The sequence below is a fragment of the Diaphorina citri genome, unplaced genomic scaffold, assembly GCF_000475195.1.
Source record: "Diaphorina citri unplaced genomic scaffold, Diaci psyllid genome assembly version 1.1 scaffold137, whole genome shotgun sequence".
NCBI lineage: Eukaryota > Metazoa > Arthropoda > Insecta > Hemiptera > Psyllidae > Diaphorina > Diaphorina citri.
This window is the reverse complement of record NW_007377574.1, coordinates 56,958-78,726: the sequence shown is the minus strand read 5'-3', so window position 1 is coordinate 78,726 and position 21,769 is coordinate 56,958. Positions and strand designations below refer to the sequence as shown.

Here is a 21,769-nt window from a genome sequence, read left to right as displayed (position 1 = left end):
AAAGAAGTAGGTACTACACACTTCTGGGATATTCGCGAGCTTGTCACTATGAGATTTCTTTACTTCTTGATGAAGGGCACTAAATCTGAAGTAGGTACCTATAATACCTAGTGGAGTGTTTTACTCTGATTCTAAATCACATTATTCTAATGTGGAACATTTTATTCTAATTGTAAACCATGTTTCTACTTCTTGTTTCTCCCAGTAAAAGCAGTTATAGGTACTACACACTTCTGGGATATTCGCGTAGGTACTACACACTTCTGGGATATTCGCGAGCTTGTCACTATGAGAATTCTTTACTTCAGCCAGCCTAGTTAGCTTAGTTGGTAGTGCGTCTGCCTCGTAAGCGCTAGGCCGCGGGTTCGATTCCCGCCCGGGGCGGATTTTACTCTGATTCTAAATAACATTATTCTAATGTGGAACATTTTATTCTAATTGTAAACCATGTTATTCTAATGTGGATCATTTTAGAACCATGTTATTCTAATGTAGATCATTTTATTCTAATTTCAAACCTTATTACTCTAATGTAGAGCAATAATTTGCAAACCCCATCAGGTAACAACAAGGACACATGGCTGTAACCTTATTACTCTAATGTAGAGCAATAATTTGCAAACCCCATCAGGTAACAGCAAGGACACATGGCTGTGGTTTTGTAACTTACTTTACATTATGGACAGCTAACAGGTCCAAGTACATGGCTTTGTTATTCATATTATCACATGGCTGTGGTTTTGTAACTTAGGTACTTTACATTATGGACAGCTAACAGGTCCAAGTACATGGCTTTGTTATTCATATTATCTGCGTGCAATACAATATCATCAGTAGATATACATACATAGTGTAGTGACGGCTAGTAATAGCACTCATAGCAGTTACAGTTCCCTCTGTCAAACCTCTTGAAAAAAATATTTACTTCTTGATGAAGAGCACTAAATCTGAAGTACCTATAATACCTAGTGGAGCGTTTTAGGTTTTACTCTGATTCTAAATAACATTATTCTAATGTGGAACATTTTATTCTAATTGTAAACCATGTTATTCTAATGTGGAACATTTTATTCTAATTGTGAACCATGTTATTCTAATGTAGATCATTTTATTCTAATTTCAAACCTTATTACTCTAATGTAGAGCAATAATTTGCAAACCCCATCAGGTAACAGCAAGGACACATGGCTGTGGTTTTGTAACTTACTTTACATTATGGACAGCTAACAGGTCCAAGTACATGGCTTTGTTATTCATATTATCTGCGTGCAATACAATATCATCAGTAGATATACATACATAGTGTAGTGACGGCTAGTAACTTAACAAGAGGGAGAGTCTTCTGATAAATTTGACCCGTCTTTCCTGCTTGAGTTATAATGCTCTTTGAAAAAATCTGCTTTTTCAAGAGTTTTGATAGAACGAACTGTAACAAACTGTTGAAGGCTTCGTTCCGAAAGCGAAGAGAGAAGGAAGACAGGATAAGAGAAAGCCAGCCGTTCTGAGAACGAACCTCATTTGTTTAGTATAAAATAAAATCCTCCCCGGGTATGCTACTCTCCAAACCAGCTAGGCTGGCTATATTTCTCTTTGAGTTGAGCTAAATAAACTGCTCATAATAATATATTAAATGTATATGTTTATTTAACATAAAAACGTGCTGCTCACAATATCGAGTATGTTTTTTTTTTTTTTCAGGGCATCATTATTTGATAGCAAGTACCTACTGAACATGAGGCGTTTCCTTTGATTAGGTTCTACATCTACAAGGCCTTAAATTTACGAGGTTTCGAAACTTGTTGACCACTGTGCCAAACTTGTTAAACAGACTGTACTTGGATAACCATAATATTATGGTTATTGTCTCTATTATCTTGGTTCTCCTATTCTTGAGAGCTATATCATGGGCATCATGGATCTATGTTTACATTGGTCGTCCCCTGGTGATTCGACACTGGAATTATTGCAATGTAGATCTGCCCTTATTAAGAGCTTATGGTCTCGTAGTAAACATATTGGTTGGGATTTTCATTGAGCAAAGTCTCGATCAATCAAACCTTGCATTGTGGTTGCACCTTCTGTATTGTTCTCAGTGGCTAAGTCATAAGGTATCCCTTATGTTACATAATATTAAACTTAATTACTCATGACTCATGGATCTATATAAGTTTACATTGGTCGTCCCCTGGTGATTCGACACTGGAATTATTGCAATGTAGATCTGCCCTTATTAAGAGCTTATGGTCTCGTATAGTAAACATATTGGTTGGGATTTTCATTGAGCAAAGTCTCGATCAATCAAACCTTGCATTGTGGTTGCATCTTCTGTATTGTTCTCAGTGGCTAAGTCATAAGGTATCCCTTATGTTATTACCTATATAGCTAAGGTACTTATCTCTTGTGTATTATTGCTAAGGTACTTATCATATATGGAAGTCTAAAGTGGTGTGGGAATAGCGGGATGTGGGTTTTCAATGACTTGCATTTCTGTGCTGTTTGGTTTTTCAATATGTACGTACAATTTTTTATACGCCTCATTAAAATTCCCGTTTCCTTTACCTTATTTCCCCCTTCATATTATCGTATATCATATGTTTATCTTTTATGCATCAATGAAAATACAGACTAATTTAAGAAGTACCTATAATATGGACCTTCACAAAATTACAGCGTCAAAGTTTTTAGCGATATTTTTAACAGCTAAGGTCTTCTCACTACGGACGACCGACGGTGGGGGAGAGGGGGTTTACCCTTTATTGATCGAGAAACTACTAGGCTACTCACATTAACCTCATCTAGTCTGAATGGAGCCTGAATAACACACCACCACATGAAATATCCTTCTGTCTAGGTATTTTCTCATTTAATATTCCCCGTGCCAGCCTAGTTAGCTTAGTTGGTAGTGCGTCTGCCTTGTAAGCGCTAGGCCGCGGGTTCGATTCCCGCCCGGGGCGGATTTTATCCTGATGGGATAATGTTCGTTCTCGGAACGGCTGGCTTTCTCCTATCCTGTCTTCCTTCTCTCCTCGATTTCGGGACGATAAGACCATAGCAGTTAAAGTTCCCTCTGTCAAACCTCTTAAAAAAAAAAAAAAAAAAAAAAAAAAAAAAAAAAAAAAAAAAAAACAAAAAAAATTTTGATTTCCCCAATAGGGATATTGAACTGCCGATGCCGGTTTCTTTCACTTCAAGTATACAAACATTTCTATTACATCTTCTCCTTCCTATCCTTTTCACATTTAAATAAAATTAAAAAAATAAGGTCGGCGTAAAAATATTACATAGATAGAGAATATTGCTGAAAAGTGAGAATACCCCAATTCGCACAGGTTGACCGTCCCCTCAATTGACGTTCGCGCACGACCCAAGATGATTGTTAAATACGATATGACAATAAACAAACATAAAATATATTACAGTTATTACTTATTAAATATAAATGAAAACATGATTTCCCGATTACAGAGGCTTATTTTCAATCCCTATCGTAGATTCGTACGATAAGAAGCTCAATATTATGTGTCTAGCTGCCCGATAAATCAATACAGAATATGTGTTGCTGCCAATTTTTCATCAACAAGATATAGGAAGTTAAGGAACACATGTTTAATTTCTAACATAATAATCTCACTTGAAACCTTTTACTGGAATTGGTTTGGCATGTGGATTTTAAACCATGGGGATTTGAAATATATTATAGTTATTACTTATTAAATATAAATGAAAACATGATTTCCCGATTACAGAGGCTTATTTTCAATCCCTATCATAGATTCGTACGATAAGAAGCTCAATATTATGTACCTAGCTGCCCGATAAATCAATACAGAATATGTGTTGCTGCCAATTTTTCATCAACAAGATATAGGAACTTAAGGAGAGCACATGTTTAATTTCTAACATAATAATCTCACTTGAAACCTTTTACTGGAATTGATTTGGCATGTGGATTTTAAACCATGGGGATTTGTGTATGCGGACTAGAAGATTTTGAATAAAGTCGGATAGCGTTTCAGGTGATATGAGGTCTTAGCAATATCTTCGGCAAATGTTAATGCTTTCTGTTGCCATCCAACCTTCTTGCCCATCTTGCCCCTTTCAGATGTGTAATGCACTTTTCCACCCCATTGGATATTGTTGACATACCTAGCTGGGTAATTACAAATCCCTATCTGATAGTAATTTCCCTAATCTCCTAATAATTCCTCAGGAACCTACCAGCTCGAGTATGGGAGGTGATGTTAAGGAGATAATACACTTTCCCACCCCACTGGATATTGTTGACATATACCTAGCTGGGTAATTAAAAATCCCTATCTGATAGTAATTTCCCTAATCTCCTAATAATTCCTCAGGAACCTACCAGCTCGAGTATGGGAGGTGATGTTAAGGAGAGACTATCACTCCTCTGTCAGAGCCTAGACAATGTATCTGAGCGTATTATAATACAGCAAGCTATCAACCTACTACGTCACTATGAGGCGAGAATTAGTGGCATGGAAGCCACCGTGTCAAACATGTGTCAGGAAGTTGCTATGGTAAGTACTATGAGAATTGGCGGCATGGAAGCCACCGTGTCAAACATGTGCCAGGCCAAATTCGTAAGAGGAAAAAGTAAGAAATAGTGCAATTTCTATGAACGCCTGGAATTCATCGAACTATGCAATGTGGAAGACATAAAGTCAAGTTTTCCTTAAAAATATCTGAGCTTGTAATCCTTGTATTGTTCTTTGTTAAAACTCATAGCTCACTTCACTTCATTCGTTCATCCAATACATCTTTGTCTTCATTTCAGTGCCGGTCCATGAGTTCCCCAGAAGATTCTCCCCCCTCGACCGGCTCTCCCTCCTCCACTGTAGACCCCTGCAGGAAACCGTCCCCCCGTATTATAGCCACTGTTCTACCATTCTCCGCTCTACCCAACTATGAGAATTGGCGGCATGGAAGTCACCGTGTCAAACATGTGCCAGGAAGTTGCTATGGTAAGTACTATGAGAATTAGCGGCATGGAAGCCACCGTGTCAAACATGTGCCAGGAAGTTGCTATGGTAAGTGAGGGAAAATGGACTATTATATTATTTGATTTTCCCGAATTCGTAAGAGGAAAAAGTAAGAAATAGTGCAATTTCTATGAACGCCTGGAGTTCATTGAACTATGCAATGTGGAAGACATAAAGTCAAGTTTACCTTAAAAATATCTGAGCTTATAGGTAATCCTTGTATTGTTCTTTGTTAAAACTCATAGCTCACTTCACTTCATTTGTTCATCCAATAAATCTTTGTCTTCATTTCAGTGCGACATATGCAGGGAGTAGGACTGAAGACTACCGCTCAGGAAATGGAAGAAGCTTTGGCTTCACTGGAACATAAATATGAGGCAAGAATGTTCACCAAATATAAGTAGGTGATGGAAGTTGCAAGTTACTGATACAGTTTGTTCAAACAGGTCAAATGAAATTTTTGATGGCGGAATTAGTATCCATTGGAATTCTTTTGGGTTTTTACGCGATTGGAGCTATCCTTGTCAAGTTACTTTAATACCCACTTGCTTTAGTGTCATACCCCTGTGTGAGTAATAAACGAATTGCTTCCATTTAACCCACTACGATTTGTTGAGAGTTAGAGCAGTAGGTATTTTATCCTTACTTGATCTTGTTTCTTGTCTGATTTTTGTAATTCCTCTCTGATTTTTTTGTCAACATTAACATTTAAGTATTGATTGAGTGGGATTCGTTAGAGACATGAAAATTAAGAGAGCAAGATCCGATTCCACATCACTAGTTGGCTGAGTTAAATTAATATTTAACAAAATATTTATTCATCTGATTGGTTCACTGCTGATTGTTTTTCGCATTCGACCAATCGGACATTTAAATATTTGTTTAAGCTCTTCAAGGAGTGTCCGATGGAATCAATTTTTGTAATCTGATTTTTGGAATTCCTCTCTGATTTTTTTTATAACATTAGCATTTAGGTATTGATTGAGTGGGATTCGTTAGAGACATGAAAATTAAGAGAGCAAGATCTGATTCCACATCACTAGTTGGCTGAGTTAAATTGGTTCACTGCTGATTGTTTTTCGCATTCGACCAATCGGACATTTAAATATTTGTTTAAGCTCTTCAAGGAGTGTCCGATGGAATCATACCTGAAGAATCTGTTCTCTATCTCAAAGGAACACAGGGCACACAGTTGGCTCTATCCACCAGGTAGCCCTGATGGCAATGTCCACACTTCACTGCCTCTTCCTGTTCCTCGTGTTCTGGTTTTGATTCCTTCTCTGTACTTCTTGTATGTCTGGATACTCTCTGCCCTGGGTTTGATTGACTCCTTGCTTGTCTAGATCTTGCTACTACTCTCCTAGACACCCGAGTTCTGTTCAGAGGAACTTTGCGAAGCTCCAGAGCAAAGTCTGTTCGTGTTCTAATTTTGATTCCTTCTCTGTACTTCTTGTATGTCTGGATACTCTCTGCCCAGGGTTTGATTGACTACTTGCTTGTCTAGATCTTGCTACTACTCTCCTAGACACCCGAGTTCTGTTCAGAGGAACTTTGCGAAGCTCCAGAGCAAAGTCTGAGTGTCACTCTCTGACACACTGGCAAAGTCCGATACTCCCACTATGGTTAAACCCAACATGAGCAGCACGATACCACACCATTCCCGAGGTGAAATGGTTCTCTGTAGAAATGCTACGGATAACAGAGCCACGAATATGATGACAGAGCCTGAAACACACGAGAATGGAGCAGTTGCAAATGGGTAAAAAATAAAATAAATGAACGATTCCTACGTAAAAAGTAAATCCAGATCTGAGGTCAAAACTCCGAAAAAAAAATAACTGTAAAAGGTCGAAAATTCAATTTTTATTTTCCATTCTAATGAAAGAGTTCAAAGATGTGTGACGTCACACTTCAGGCAGTTGCCTCGCTAGGACGCTAGGTAGCGCCAGTATGCAAGCACGCTTGCGGATGAGCAGAAAGAAATGCGCAGAAACTTATGCGCACAAACACATTCATGTGTTGCCTGCCATAGAGCTTTGCTCGGGACATTTGGTGTGACGTCATCGCCTACAAGAGCGTATGCCGTGACGTCAAAGTTCAGGATTTACAACGAACGGGTGATAAGAGACAAGGCCTGTTGCCAGAACTTCGAAGTGAAGACTCTTTGAAATCTGTGGAAAAGGCAGACATAAAAGCCAAAACGGACAAAAAATTTACACAAACATTCATAATCACTTCTTATTTCACATTTTTATTTTTTTAAGTTATCTTAGCTTAGCCCTGGTTTGTTAACCAGGCGGTTTTGAGTTCAATACATTTGTTTCACTAACAATAATAACATAACTCAGATCTTCCTTCTTTGTAAATCTCAGTTCCATCGCAAAATCAAATTTCTTCCGTGCCTACAACCAAACAGAATTAGGTGATGTCATAACTTAAGCTAAAATCAGGATAGAATCAAGATTCGTCTTCCAGATCAAGCTTATAGTACCATCTAATCCTCCTTGGTTGTTTGGGAGGATGGCTGGTAAATATTACCTAACTTTTCATAAAAAATCAATCTACATCCTCCATTAGCATTTAGCAACCTCTTTTTAGTCTCCATGAGAAAAACATTACTACAAAACAATAGATAGGTAACTAATAATCTACTTACTCGTAAAGACCTACAAAATTACAAATATTATGGCAATTTTTTCTACTTTTGTAGTGAGATGTTCTATGATCAATGATCATAAACGAACCACACAAAATCAATCTTATTGTTCCAAGTAAAAAGATTTCATGGTGTTGATGAATTCCTCTCTGATTTTTCTGAGGGGTCGGGGGTTGTGCTGCAAATTGTTGCACTGGAGGAGGTGGCTGCACAAATTGAGGTGTTGAAGTTTGTTGTGAGAATTGGGGAGGAGTGAGTGTGATTCTGTTGTTGAATTTGAAGGGTGTTGTTTTAGCAGGCGTATCAGGGATCTGGTTGGGTGATTTACCTTGAGGGGTTGGGGGTTGTGCTGCAAATTGTTGCACTGGAGGAGGTGGCTGCACAAATTGAGGTGTTGAAGTTTGTTGTGAGGATTGGGGAGGAGTGAGTGTGATTCTGTTGTTGAATTTGAAGGGTGTTGTTTTGGCAGGCGTATCAGGGATCTGGTTGGGTGATTTACCTGTGTTGACGTTGCTTTGAACCGAGCGGATGGGGAGTTCTTGTGGTGGGAAGTTTGTGTTCCCTGCTGTAACAAAATAAGCGCGAAGGGAAAAATCAGTAAAATTGAAAATCATGTTGGTAAAATTTCATTTCCAGTAGTTTTCCCACCGTGAGACCATTCCTATCCACGCACATGGAATATAAGAATAACTTCTACCAACAAGGCCTATCACGCCACTCTATAGGTCTAGGAGACCAAGTCGTGCGACTCCAGTGTCAGAGGTCTCTATCATTTTCATAGGTTGAGATTTTCAGGCGACATCACTACAATATGTCGCGCTACTACTCTTCCAATACATATGTGACAGGCCACGGTAAAATTTCATTTCCAGTAGTCTTCCCACCGTGAGACCATTCCTATCCACGCACACTGAATATAAGAATAACTTCTACCAACAAGGCCTATCACGCTATACTCTAGGTCTAGGAGACCAAGTCGTGCGACTCCATTGTCAGAGGTCTCTATCATTTTCATAGGTTGAGATTTTCAGGCGACATCACTGCAATATGTCGCGCTACTACTCTTCCAATACATATGTGACAGGCCACATGACAGTCATGCATGACATAATTACCTCCACCGAAACGATGAAACAACATATCAGTAGATAATTTCAGTATTGTTTAGCTCTAAGTAATTAGATTCACAATACATAGATAGATATTGGAAATATTAGATAACAATAATTTTGTGGACGCTACAGACACCGTGCCGACTTCTGTAGATTTATACTTATTAATGAGCTGTCAGAATTATTATTTTGATTCTCATTTATTTTTTGTTTATCATTATTAGGTAGGTATGGGTAATTTGCTATTATTATGTTATGTAAACAGCACTTTATTATGTCAGCGTCAAAATAAAGACTTCATCTTCATGCAGTCTGATGCTCAGGATTTCACTGTCAAGGCACACAAACGGACAGCGCCAATCAAAGCAGACTGAGTGAGGAGCTGAGGAAATTATCTCAATGTCTGCAGGATTTCACTGTCAAGGCACACAGACGGACAGCGCCAATCAAAGCAGACTGAGTGAGGAGCTGAGGAAATTATCTCAGATTCGACAGAAACTAGAACAAGAACAGGAGAGAGAGAAATACTTCAAACCCATCAAGGAGGATAAGAGCAAGATCATGTGTTCCAGGCAGGAGCTCGAATATTACAAGGAAGGTGAGTACTTTCGAGTATGGAGATACTCGGTATAAGCCACCAATTTGCTAGAATCTAAATTAAAGTTTCAAGAAAAAGAGAGTAAAAATCGGCCTATCAAGTATCTAACGATAACCTAGCTTCTACTTTCGAGTATGGAGATACTCGGTATTAGCCACCAATTTGCTAGAATCTAAATTAAAGTTTCAAGAAAAAGAGAGTAAAAATCGGCCCTTGTACAATATCTTAATGGGAAACTCGTTATGACACCAAAGGTAAGTTAAGTAGTGGTGGTCACTGCACTCGTCTTGCATGTGGGAAACCGGATTCATCATGTATGCTTGGCGTATTGCATACTTACATAGATACACGGCGCTCATACAAAATGTATGTAAATCACTGAACTTGTGATGATGATAATGGAGGAGTTGCAATGGGGAAAATATTATTATTAAATGGTCGATTCCTACGTAAAAAGTTGTGAAAAATCCAAATCTGAGGTCAAAACTCGGAAAAAGTAACTTTTCTTTTTTTTTTTAAGAGGTCTGACAGAGGGAACTGTAACTGCTATGGTCTTATCGTCCCGAAATCGAAGAGAGAAGGAAGACAGGATAGGAATGGAAAAAGTAGCTTTAAAAGGTCGAAAATTCAATTTTTAATTGCCGTTCTAATGAAAAAGTTATAATAATAATAATATTTTATTGTACATAAAACTTTTACAGTTCAAAGAGTTGTGACGTCAGATTTCACGTCAAAATGCACAGAAACGCTTGCGCACAAACAAACGAAGCGGGAGTCATGAATTGACGTCATCGCGTACGGGAGCCGTGACGTCAAACTTCACGATTTACCGGTATTTTTTAAATCGATTTATCTCGGTATCTATAAGTCGTAGAAGAAAAAGAAAAATTCCGTTGGTCCTCATTTTTCCTGCTCTATGACTTTGAGACGAACGGGTGATGAGAGACAAGGCCTGTTGCCATAACTTCGAAGTGAAGACTCTTTGAAATCTGTGGAAAAGGCAGACATAAAAGCCAAAACGGACAAAAAATTTACACAAACATCCATAATCACTTCTTGTTTCACATTTTTATTTCTTTAAAGTTATCTTAACTTAGCCCTGGTTTGTTAACCAGGCGGTTTTGAGTTCAATACATTTGTTTCACTAACAATAATAACACTGAGTTAGGCTAAATGGTCTTCCTTCTTTGTAAATCTCAGTTCCATCGCAAAATCAAATTTCTTCCGTGCTTACAACCAAACAAAATTAGGTGATGTCATAACTTAAGCTAAATTCAGGATAGAATCAAGATTCGTCTTCCAGATCAAGCTATAGTACCATCTAATCCTCCTTGGTTGTTAAGAAGGATCGCTGGTAAATATTACCTAACTTTTCATAAAAAATCAATCTACATCCTCCATTAGCATTTAGCAACCTCTTTTTAGTCTCCATGAGAAAAACATTACCACAAAACAATAGATAACTAATAATCTACTTAAGTACTCGTAAAGACCTACAAAATTACAAATATTATGGCAATTTTTTCTACTTTTGTAGTGAGATGTTCTATGACCAATGATCATAAACGAACCACACAAAATCAATCTTATTGTTCCAAGTAAAAAGATTTCATGGTGTTGATGAATTCCTCTCTAATTTTTGTAATCTGATTTTTGGAATTCCTCTCTGATTTTTTTTATAACATTAGCATTTAGGTATTGATTGAGTGGGATTCGTTAGAGACATGAAAATTAAGAGAGCAAGATCTGATTCCACATCACTAGTTGGCTGAGTTAAATTGGTTCACTGCTGATTGTTTTTCGCATTCGACCAATCGGACATTTAAATATTTGTTTAAGCTCTTCAAGGAGTGTCCGATGGAATCATACCTGACTACTATGTTCTCTATCTCAAAGGAACACAGGGCACACAGTTGGCTCTATCCACCAGATAGCCCTGATGGCAATGTCCACACTTCACTGCCTCTTCCTGTTCCTCGTGTTCTAATTTTGATTCCTTCTCTGTACTTCTTGTATGTCTGGATACTCTCTGCCCAGGGTTTGATTGACTCTCAGTTCTCCTTGCTTGTCTAGATCTTGCTACTACTCTCCTAGACACCCGAGTTCTGTTCAGAGGAACTTTGCGAAGCTCCAGAGCAAAGTCTGAGTCTGTGAGGGGAATGAAGATAATGTTACGCTCATCATTCATCTTTCTGACCTTGTAGAAAGGATGTTGGAATGGATTCTGAATGACCACCGTGTTGTTTTCATCGTCCAGGTTGAGTGGTTGTGCTGAGGCTGACAAGGGAAGATCACTGAACGTTACTTGGGTAAGATCAGGACTGCTTGGTCCTAGGGGAAATGGTGAAAGTTGGTTGTTTGGTGAGAATTGGTTGTTGGGTGTAAGTTGATCATTGGCATCGAACGGTGGCAGCAGCTCCACAGCGAGTTGAGGTTTACCTGAGAATTGTCCATCACTACCAGCGCTGGTAAAGTCATTACGGTTGAGTGGGCTGTGTTGGAATGCCTGATCACCAGACTGTTCGTGTCCAGATTCCAAGAATACTTTAACATTAATACCACTTGGTACCCGGGTCACTGTCTGTACAGTAGCAGATGTGTCTATTCTCTCAGTACTAGGGAAGGAACTGAAGGGTCTGGCTGGGAAGTGATTGGAGAAGTCTCGTTGTAAATCATCACTTGGGGTTTCCACCTCTTCCTCTCCCGGGATTTTCCCGTTGACATATTCATTAAAGTTACTGGTGGGTAATGTATCGTCTGGTTTTTGCTCGAGAAGAGAATTCCAATCTGTGAAGATGACTTTGTTTCTGACCAGGTCAGGATGTTCATAAGGTCCTCTCACTGGTTCCTTACCACTCGGTAGGATGTACACTTGTGTAAAGCGATCATCCAGTGTGTTATTAGATTGAATGGCGCCAGCATTGTCATTGGATGATTTGTCTCCTATTGCCTGATTGGTTGTTGGTCGGTTGGTGTTGTCTCTCTTGTTCGGTGCGAGGACGTTCTGATCGATGGTTCTAAGAGAGTCATCCTGTAGTGGTGGCTCTAATTCAATGGAAGGTTTCTGTTGACCAGCTTGCTGTGGCACTGCCTCATCGTAAGGTACTTCCAGTTCAGTGGATGGTTTGACTACTCTGGTCTGAGTAAATGCGTTGTTCTCTTGGTCAGTATACTCTGGGGGTTCAAATTCAAGTGCAGGTCTCCTAACAAAGTTCTGACTAAATGTTTGCTGAGTTGGTTGTACAAATGCTCGCTGGGGTGGTTGCACAATCACTGTTGCTTGTTCTGTAGGGAGAGGTGCTCTCACATCTGGAGTCTGTTGTATGGGGGCAAATGTTGCTTGAGATGCTTGAACTGGTGGGGGCTGTTGAATGAACTGAGGAGTGGGAGGTTGCTGCTGGCTCAAATCTTGGGCTTGGAATTGTTGTACAAACTGAGGGGTCGGGGGTTGTGCTGCAAATTGTTGCACTGGAGGAGGTGGCTGCACAAATTGAGGTGTTGAAGTTTGTTGTGAGAATTGGGGAGGAGTGAGTGTGATTCTGTTGTTGAATTTGAAGGGTGTTGTTTTAGCAGGCGTATCAGGGATCTGGTTGGGTGATTTACCTGTGTTGACGTTGCTTTGAACCGAGCGGATGGGGAGTTCTTGTGGTGGGAAGTTTGTGTTCCCTGCTGTAACAAAATGAGGGCGAAGGGAAAAATCAGTAAAATTGAAAATCATGTCGGTAAAATTTCATTTCCAGTAGTCTTCCCACCGTGAGACCATTCCTATCCACGCACACTGAATATAAGAATAACTTCTACCAACAAGGCCTATCACGCTATACTCTAGGTCTAGGAGACCAAGTCGTGCGACTCCATTGTCAGAGGTCTCTATCATTTTCATAGGTTGAGATTTTCAGGCGACATCACTGCAATATGTCGCGCTACTACTCTTCCAATACATATGTGACAGGCCACATGACAGTCATGCATGACATAATTACCTCCACCGAAACGATGTTTCCAGAAATCTTCGTCAACAAACGGTTTGTCCTTTTGTCCTATGAGAAGATTAGCATCAAAGTCGTGTTCCGAGTGACTACAGTTCACTTGGTACCAATGGGCACAGATCAGCATTCTCTGATGGAACAGTGTGGTGTTAGGACACGTATAGGAATATTGACGTGATCCGTCGTCACACATGTGATACACCTGGAATGAAAGGGTAGTGAGGGACATTTATTGGAAAATTTTGTATGAGCGCCGTGTAATTACTTTGAATATGCAATGTGTCACACATGTGATACACCTGGAATGAAAGGGTAGTGAGGGACATTTATTGGAAAATTTTGTATGAGCGCCGTGTAATTACTTTGAATATGCAATGTGTCACACATGTGATACACCTGGAATGAAAGGGTAGTGAGGGACATTTATTGGAAAATTTTGTATGAGCGCCGTGTAATTACTTTGAATATGCAATGTGTCACACATGTGATACACCTGGAATGAAAGGGTAGTGAGGGACATTTATTGGAAAATTTTGTATGAGCGCCGTGTAATTACTTTGAATATGCAATGTGTCACACATGTGATACACCTGGAATGAAAGGGTAGTGAGGGACATTTATTGGAAAATTTTGTATGAGCGCCGTGTAATTACTTTGAATATGCAATGTGTCACACATGTGATACACCTGGAATGAAAGGGTAGTGAGGGACATTTATTGGAAAATTTTGTATGAGCGCCGTGTAATTACTTTGAATATGCAATGTGTCACACATGTGATACACCTGGAATGAAAGGGTAGTGAGGGACATTTATTGGAAAATTTTGTATGAGCGCCGTGTAATTACTTTGAATATGCAATGTGTCACACATGTGATACACCTGGAATGAAAGGGTAGTGAGGGACATTTATTGGAAAATTTTGTATGAGCGCCGTGTAATTACTTTGAATATGCAATGTGTCACACATGTGATACACCTGGAATGAAAGGGTAGTGAGGGACATTTATTGGAAAATTTTGTATGAGCGCCGTGTAATTACTTTGAATATGCAATGTGTCACACATGTGATACACCTGGAATGAAAGGGTAGTGAGGGACATTTATTGGAAAATTTTGTATGAGCGCCGTGTAATTACTTTGAATATGCAATGTGTCACACATGTGATACACCTGGAATGAAAGGGTAGTGAGGGACATTTATTGGAAAATTTTGTATGAGCGCCGTGTAATTACTTTGAATATGCAATGTGTCACACATGTGATACACCTGGAATGAAAGGGTAGTGAGGGACATTTATTGGAAAATTTTGTATGAGCGCCGTGTAATTACTTTGAATATGCAATGTGTCACACATGTGATACACCTGGAATGAACGGATTATCAAGCTAAATCGATGATATTTTCCTTCAATAGTTCACTTTATTTATTAGTGGATATGTCAAATGTACCAACTTTTCTATTACATAGGTATCTGTTTGTTCCACTATAACTCTTGAACCGTTTGTCCAAGTTTGAAGAAATTTAACTAAAATGTTAAACGCATAGGGGGAATTTACACGTTGGATTTTGTGCCCCGTAGAGGCTCTTACAGTCTTACCTGACATCCAGTGTCAAGATCTGCATAATATCCTGGTGCTCTACCATTACATGAGAATGAGGTGCTGGGAATTCTGGGATCATAAATTTTGTATGAGCGCCGTGTAACTACTTTGAATATGCAATGTGTCACACATGTGATACACCTGGAATGAAAGGGTAGTGGGGGATATAATAGGAAATTTTGTATGAACGCCGTGTAAGTACTTTGAATATGCAATGTGCTGTAAATGATTTATATAATGATTGTATCACAGCACCAGATTTACCCAAACCATAGGCTCCTAGTTCCTATGTAGGTAAAAACAAGCTGGGCCCGTCCCTCCGGGAATTTTTAGTCTGTAGTTTATTGCCTTATTCGATCATGGTTAAATCAGTACCTATGTACCTACCTAATTTGTTTATATTCAGTTTATTATTTACACTCATGTAATGATTTAAAATCAAGACTAGAGCCCGTTCTGTTTCCTAATAATTGCCAATATAATGTTTAAGTCACCCATCCATTTATTGGCCTTGCTCGGCGTAGCTCAACATAGGTGACGCTAAAACCGGTCCTCAATTAACGACTGAAGTGTTATCTAAAACTTTCTCGCTTTGAGTTCATAGGTAGGTCGTCGCGAAAAATTTCAAGATCAGGAGCTTATTTGTGTGAGAAAATGTGAAAAAAATCCCCCCAATACCAGTTTTTTGGTTTTTCGGTTTTTTGGTTTTCTGGACAAAATTTGCACCACCACTTTCGAGTTCCTTGGTAAAAAGACCTTTAATTTGATATATAGGTCGACCCGGTTTGGATAAGTCCTTCTATGGGAACAAACAGACAGACGACACCGAGGCGAATACAATAGCCCGTCCCTTATACCTTTTTACTTTTTTTCATTACTATCATAATAATAAAGTAAGGACGGGCTAAAAAAGAAGGTAAAGAATCTACTTGAAAAGAAGAGGTTTGATAGCGGGAACTGTAACTGCTAAGGTCTTATCGTCCCGAAAGCGAAGAGAGAAGGAAAGCAGAATAGGAGAAAGCCAGCCGTTCCGAGAACGATTACTTGAAAAATGAATGTACGGGTATAATCCATTCAATGTACCTACCTATATCTACATACAAGAGAGAAGATGACTTGGTTTGATGACCAAGATAAGGAAAAAACCGGAACATCAACAGAACATGTCCTTGATCTTACTTAAGTGTTTTTGTGTGTTTAATAGAGTACCTACGTACTTTCAGACATGACCTACCAAAGTACAAAAGTACTTTTTTGTACCTTCTGGTAGGTAAATTCTAAACGTCTCACATCTGGAATTCTTCATTTATGAGGATGTTTGATATACTCAACTGTTCAAGGTCCTGGGAAATACAAGTTATCTGAGCGTATTATAATACAGCAAGCTATCAACCTACTACGTCACTATGAGGCGAGAATTAGTGGCATGGAAGCCACTGTGTCAAACATGTGTCAGGAAGTTGCTATGGTAAGTGAGGGAAAATGGACTATTATATTTGATTTTCCCGAGCCACCGTGTCAAACATGTGTCAGGAAGTTGCTATGGTAAGTACTATGAGAATTGGCGGCATGGAAGCCACCGTGTCAAACATGTGCTAGGCCAAATTCGTAAGAGGAAAAAGAAATAGTGCAATTTCTATGAACGCCTGGAATTCATCGAACTATGCAATGTGGAAGACATAAAGTCAAGTTTACCTTAAAAATATCTGAGCTTGTAATCCTTGTATTGTTCTTTGTTAAAACTCATAGCTCACTTCACTTCATTTGTTCATCCAATACATCTTTGTCTTCATTTCAGTGCCGGTCCATGAGTTCCCCAGAAGATTCTCCCCCCTCTACCGGCTCTCCCTCCTCCACTGTAGACCCCTGCAGGAAACCGTCCCCCCGTATTATAGCCACTGTTCTACCATTCTCCGGTCTACCCAATCCTAGACAAGAAGACACGCGGCCATTTTGCAGTCTACCTAACCCGAGCCGCCCAGATGAGTTTTGCAGCCTACCTAACCCGAGCCGTCCTGATGAGGAAGAAGAAGAGGATCTCATGACCATAGAGTCACCGTTCCGGAAATTATTCCGAGAGAATGACAGCATGCAAGAGAGTGGCATTTACTTTGAAGATGAAGATTTAGGTGAGTTCTTAAAAGATAACAAAAATTTGTAAAACTGCCTTAAATATGTATAACTACTATTGTTATTCTGATTACTGTTTGCTTGCTTACTTACTTTACTTGCTTTCCATGTCAAATCTTGTCCATCCAGAAATGAGCTGTCTGGATGGCCGTGTCTAGGTCTAGGAAGGTCTAGCTCCATGCAGGGTTTCTTCAACAACTATTTGCTACTAACATATTAGTCCCATCAAAAATAAGTTCTGATTGGAATATGTCTGCAGGATTTCACTGTCAAGGCACACAGACGGACAGCGCCAATCAAAGCAGACTGAGTGAGGAGCTGAGGAAATTATCTCAGATTCGACAGAAACTAGAACAAGAACAGGAGAGAGAGAAATACTTCAAACCCATCAAGGAGGATAAGAGCAAGATCATGTGTTCCAGGCAGGAGCTCGAATATTACAAGGAAGGTGAGTACCTACTTTCGAGTATGGAGATACTCGGTATTAGCCACCAATTTGCTAGAATCTAAATTAAAGTTTCAAGAAAAAGAGAGTAAAAATCGGCCTATCAAGTATCTAACGATAACCTAGCTTAGTAGGTATAGCCATGGATGTTTGTATAAAGGGCTTGCCTGATAAACAGAAGGGCGAAAACTCCAATCCTACCCAAGGCAGGAATCTTACTGTAGAACCCTTATCTACTACATAACCTCTTGCTAATCCCCTGTCTATTTTGCTTCCCCGTTCAGAAATGGAAAGGTTAGAGCTGCGTTTGCAACTGTACGAAAGCTGTGGTGAAGAGCACAACGCTCGTCTCAAGACAATGCTAGAACGAGATGAGATTCTGAAGAAACAACTACACCGGCTGGAAGAAGACAATATGAAACTGAGACGAGACAATCAATTCCTGGAGATGGAGAAGTGTGAATATGAGGAGCTGGAAAATGATACCAGACTCCAATGCCAGAGACTTGAAGTCAAACTAAACAGTAAGTATCTACCTAATGGGGGGAATAATACATTCAATTCATGTTAATCTTGTTATTCTAATAATAAATTTTATAGTAGAAAAGTTCAAAAACACTGAAAATTGCAATCATAAGACCCACAATCTCTTGCTTTGCATTGGAAGCCAGCAGCACCAGCGACATTGTATGTAAATACCTGCAAGATGTGAAAAGCAACCCAAAATTTGCAGCAACATATGGACTTGAAGTTTATTCAATTTCAATTACTTCCCCCCAGGTATGAACGAGAAGAAGCTCGAGCTCCAGACACAACTCTCGCACAACGCTCGTCTCATAAATAATCTGAAATCCAACCTGGAGGACAACGACAAGTCTAAGGCCGAAGCTGCAGAGCGTCTCCAAGCAGCACAGGATAGAATACAAAGTCTAGAAACCACCATCTCCTGCTATGAAACCTCGCTGAACAAATGTGAACAGAAGAATTTTGAGCTTGAGGAGAAAGAGATGGAGCTGAAATATCGTGTGTATCTGCTGGAGAATATCTTACCTGTGTTGATAAGCTATCATCTGTATTGGATAGTGGAGAGGAGTCGAGCCTTCAGTAGACAATCTACAAGTAAGTTGATTCTAAGATGCAGTTTAGATTTATTTGGAGGGGACAGGATAAAATCCGCCCCGGGCGGGAATCGAACCCGCGGCCTAGCGCTTACAAGGCAGACGCACTACCAACTAAGCTAACTTGGCTGGGGAACACTCTCATTTAAATTACATTATCTACAGGACATTCGGAGAAGAAGAAAAATCAGATGAAACTCACGATAAGTAGGAATGGGCCTTAATATTACTTATAGCTTCCATCATCTTTATCATCTTTTCTTCGATAGGCATATTGTATAATCATGAACATTTCTCGCAATACATACCTGTTGGTTCCACTGTGTTGCGAACGAATTATATTCTCTCATACCATGTCAACCAACTAACACAGATCTGCCTCTGTATTCTATGTTCCAGGTTCCAAATATGAAATGATATCCTGTGATAATAGTTCAAATAGTGTATTACCCTTGTCTTGCAAATCAAATAGAATAGATAATACCAGAGCGCTTGCTTTGCTAGATGTAGAATCTCCTGAACAAAGTAGAATAGATCATACTGAGAACAAACATTCTGAACTGAACGCCACTAGTCATAGCATTCCTAACAAATGTCACATAGAAACACAAACAATGTTCGATGACATGACCATACTTCGCAATGAATGCCAATGTCAACTCCGTGTACATACTGATAGTAGCGAGGGAGATCGTGAGAGTCCTTTGCCAAATGATGAATGTATATCCCAAACAAGTGAGAAGTCTCAACCTAATGAACCCCATATCAACTCAAGTGAACAACTCCAGTGTGAGAACTGTGCAAACAACAACACCACCGCCACTCTCAATATGGAAAAGATAGAAGAACTAAACAGAATGATCAGCGATCTGAAAATCAAGGAGAAACTTTATGAACAAACCATGTCTGAGGCAGACGAGATGTTTTCTAATATGACACTGGAGTATGGTGTGCAGATAGAAAACCTGGAGAACCAAATCAATACAACCACGCTGGACCTGAGAGCGATGAAGAAGGAGTTGGAGAAGGAGAGAGAGGAGAATGATAGGATGAGTAATGGTAATGTGGAACTTATGAAAGAGATCAAGGCGAAGGAGAATGAGAAGAAACAGCTGAACAATATGCTGGAGTGTTTGAAAATGCAACTGGAGGAAGAACAAGAGGTAAGTCATGGAATAGAATCGAGTAGGTACCCATTAAGCCTAATAATTTCTTTCCTTAGCTTCTTTTTACGGTTGGTGGATCTAGAGTAGGTACATAGGACGATGACGAGAAAATAACAATTTCATGAACAATAACATGTCGTATTTTTCTCACTTTCCAGGAATCTCTCAAGTTCAAGCAGGAGATTTCCAGCTTCAAGAAATTGTTTGAAACCGAGAAATCCAAATGCAAAGAACTTGAAATGGATCTGAAGGAAGCAAACAGGGAGATCAAGGAGATTGAGAGCAGGGTGGAGAGCAGTGTGAAATCCCATGATAAGGAAATGGATAGGATGAGTAAGAAACTTGAAGACATGGTTGTCACTAATGGAGAACTCAAGGAAGAAGTGGATACATTGGAGGTGAGTGACCGGAAAAGCCTGAGAATAGGAAAATAAAGGGAAATTGAAAATAGTAAATTGATAATCAGAAGAAAATTAAAAATAGATAAATAGAAATTGGCTATCTATACCTACGGGTATGCTATAAGCTTAACCCGACTTTTAGGGCTGTTTTTTGCTCCTCCACCTATTTGTACAAGTTTTGTTTTTTGTTTTTTTTTGTTTTTTTTTTTTTTTTTTTGGGAAACCATCTCACAGGAGAAAGTCGCAATCTTGTAAACACAAAGGAGGACCTGCTTACCTAAACAGCATATCCATTTGCAATGGGGGACGTCTAAACGACCAGAACTACAGGCGTTACAACTAGGGTAGGGTCGAAGGACCTGATAATTGTGACCTCTAATACAGACACTCGCTATCGTGCTACAGACTTTCGGTGGTTACTAAGCCTTATTCAGTTGAAGTGTTATAAATATAATTATGGATACCAAGCCGCGGGCAATATAAAAACAACAGAGAATTTTGATAAGTTATTTAATGAAATTTATCAAGTCGTTTACTTCAACACGGAAGAAATTTCTTTCTTTTTTCTTTCTTTCCTTGTTTCTTTTTTCCTTCTCTCTTTTCTTTCTTCTTTTTTCCTTCTATATTTCTTTCTTCCTTCTCTCTTTTTCTTATTTCTTTTCTTTCCTTTCTCTTTGTGTGTGGCCTTATCTCTTTTCTTCCTTCCTCTATTTCTTTCTTTCTTCTTTTTTTCCTTCTTATTTCTTTCTTTCTTCCTTATTTCTTTCTTTCTTTCCTTCCTTATTCTCTTTCTTTCCTTCTTACTTTCTTTCTTTCTCTCTTCTTTCCTTATTTCTTTCTTTCTTCTTTCTTTCTTTCCTTATCTCTTTCTTTCTTTTAAAATGGACACATACTAGGACTCTAAGGCCTTTTCAAAAAGTCAGTTGAAGAGTTCGACTAGGCCCTACAAGTCACTATGGAGTTCACTGTAGGTGTACGGACTTCTTTATTTTCATTGTTCTTTGTTCCTAGTTCATCCCTTTTTATGGATGAACGAGATTGATAGTTGTTTAGCATTCACCCAATTTACCTTCGTTAAGCAAATAATCGAGTGGTGGCCCATACTGTGATTTCGTTCACCCATAATTTCATTTGAACTGGTTCCTATCGAGGTTAGCGCAGTTTTTGGTTTTCTTAAGGTTACCTATGATTAAGGCAGTAGTTTTTAAAGTAAACTGGACAAACTTGTTTGACATAGTCATTGAACGTTGAAGGTAGTGGACATATAAACCACTTTGTACGAATACTGGGTCAGAAATAACCAAGGTCACTTCGGTTCGAAGAAGGTAAAGGACTCCGTCATCAGAAGTCCAGGATGAGGGACGTATACAGCGAATTTAGTGAGTTTGAGGACTCAGAACTCACTTGAGAGAATGAGTTGAGCACTGAACTCACTAAGAAGCAGATGATGAGCGAGAGCACTACTCACATCGAACTCAAGGAACTGAATGCAAAGACGTTCACCTTCCTTTTTGTTATCCTAGCTAATAACCTTAACACTTAAGAGGGAG

The 21,769-nt window shown here is 39.2% G+C and overlaps 1 protein-coding gene and 1 long non-coding RNA gene across 2 annotated transcripts in view; one reads left to right on the top strand and one right to left on the bottom strand.

The window, feature by feature from the left end:
- The first annotated feature begins 4,356 nt into the window (after nt 1-4,356).
- Nucleotides 4,357-21,769, top strand: part of LOC103504871 (early endosome antigen 1-like) — a 35,293-nt gene continuing 17,880 nt past the window's right edge. The window contains exons 1-2 of the mRNA XM_026820314.1: nt 4,357-4,538; nt 4,796-4,904. Of these exons, the coding sequence (XP_026676115.1) occupies nt 4,374-4,538; nt 4,796-4,904 (274 nt within the window). The 5' untranslated portion in view covers nt 4,357-4,373. The remainder of the gene's footprint in view (nt 4,539-4,795; nt 4,905-21,769) is intronic.
- LOC113465642 lies at nt 16,879-17,089 on the bottom strand. Its single transcript, XR_003390281.1, has 2 exons — nt 16,960-17,089; nt 16,879-16,923 (listed from the first exon to the last, which is right to left on the bottom strand). It is a non-coding gene; the product is annotated as an uncharacterized LOC113465642 (long non-coding RNA).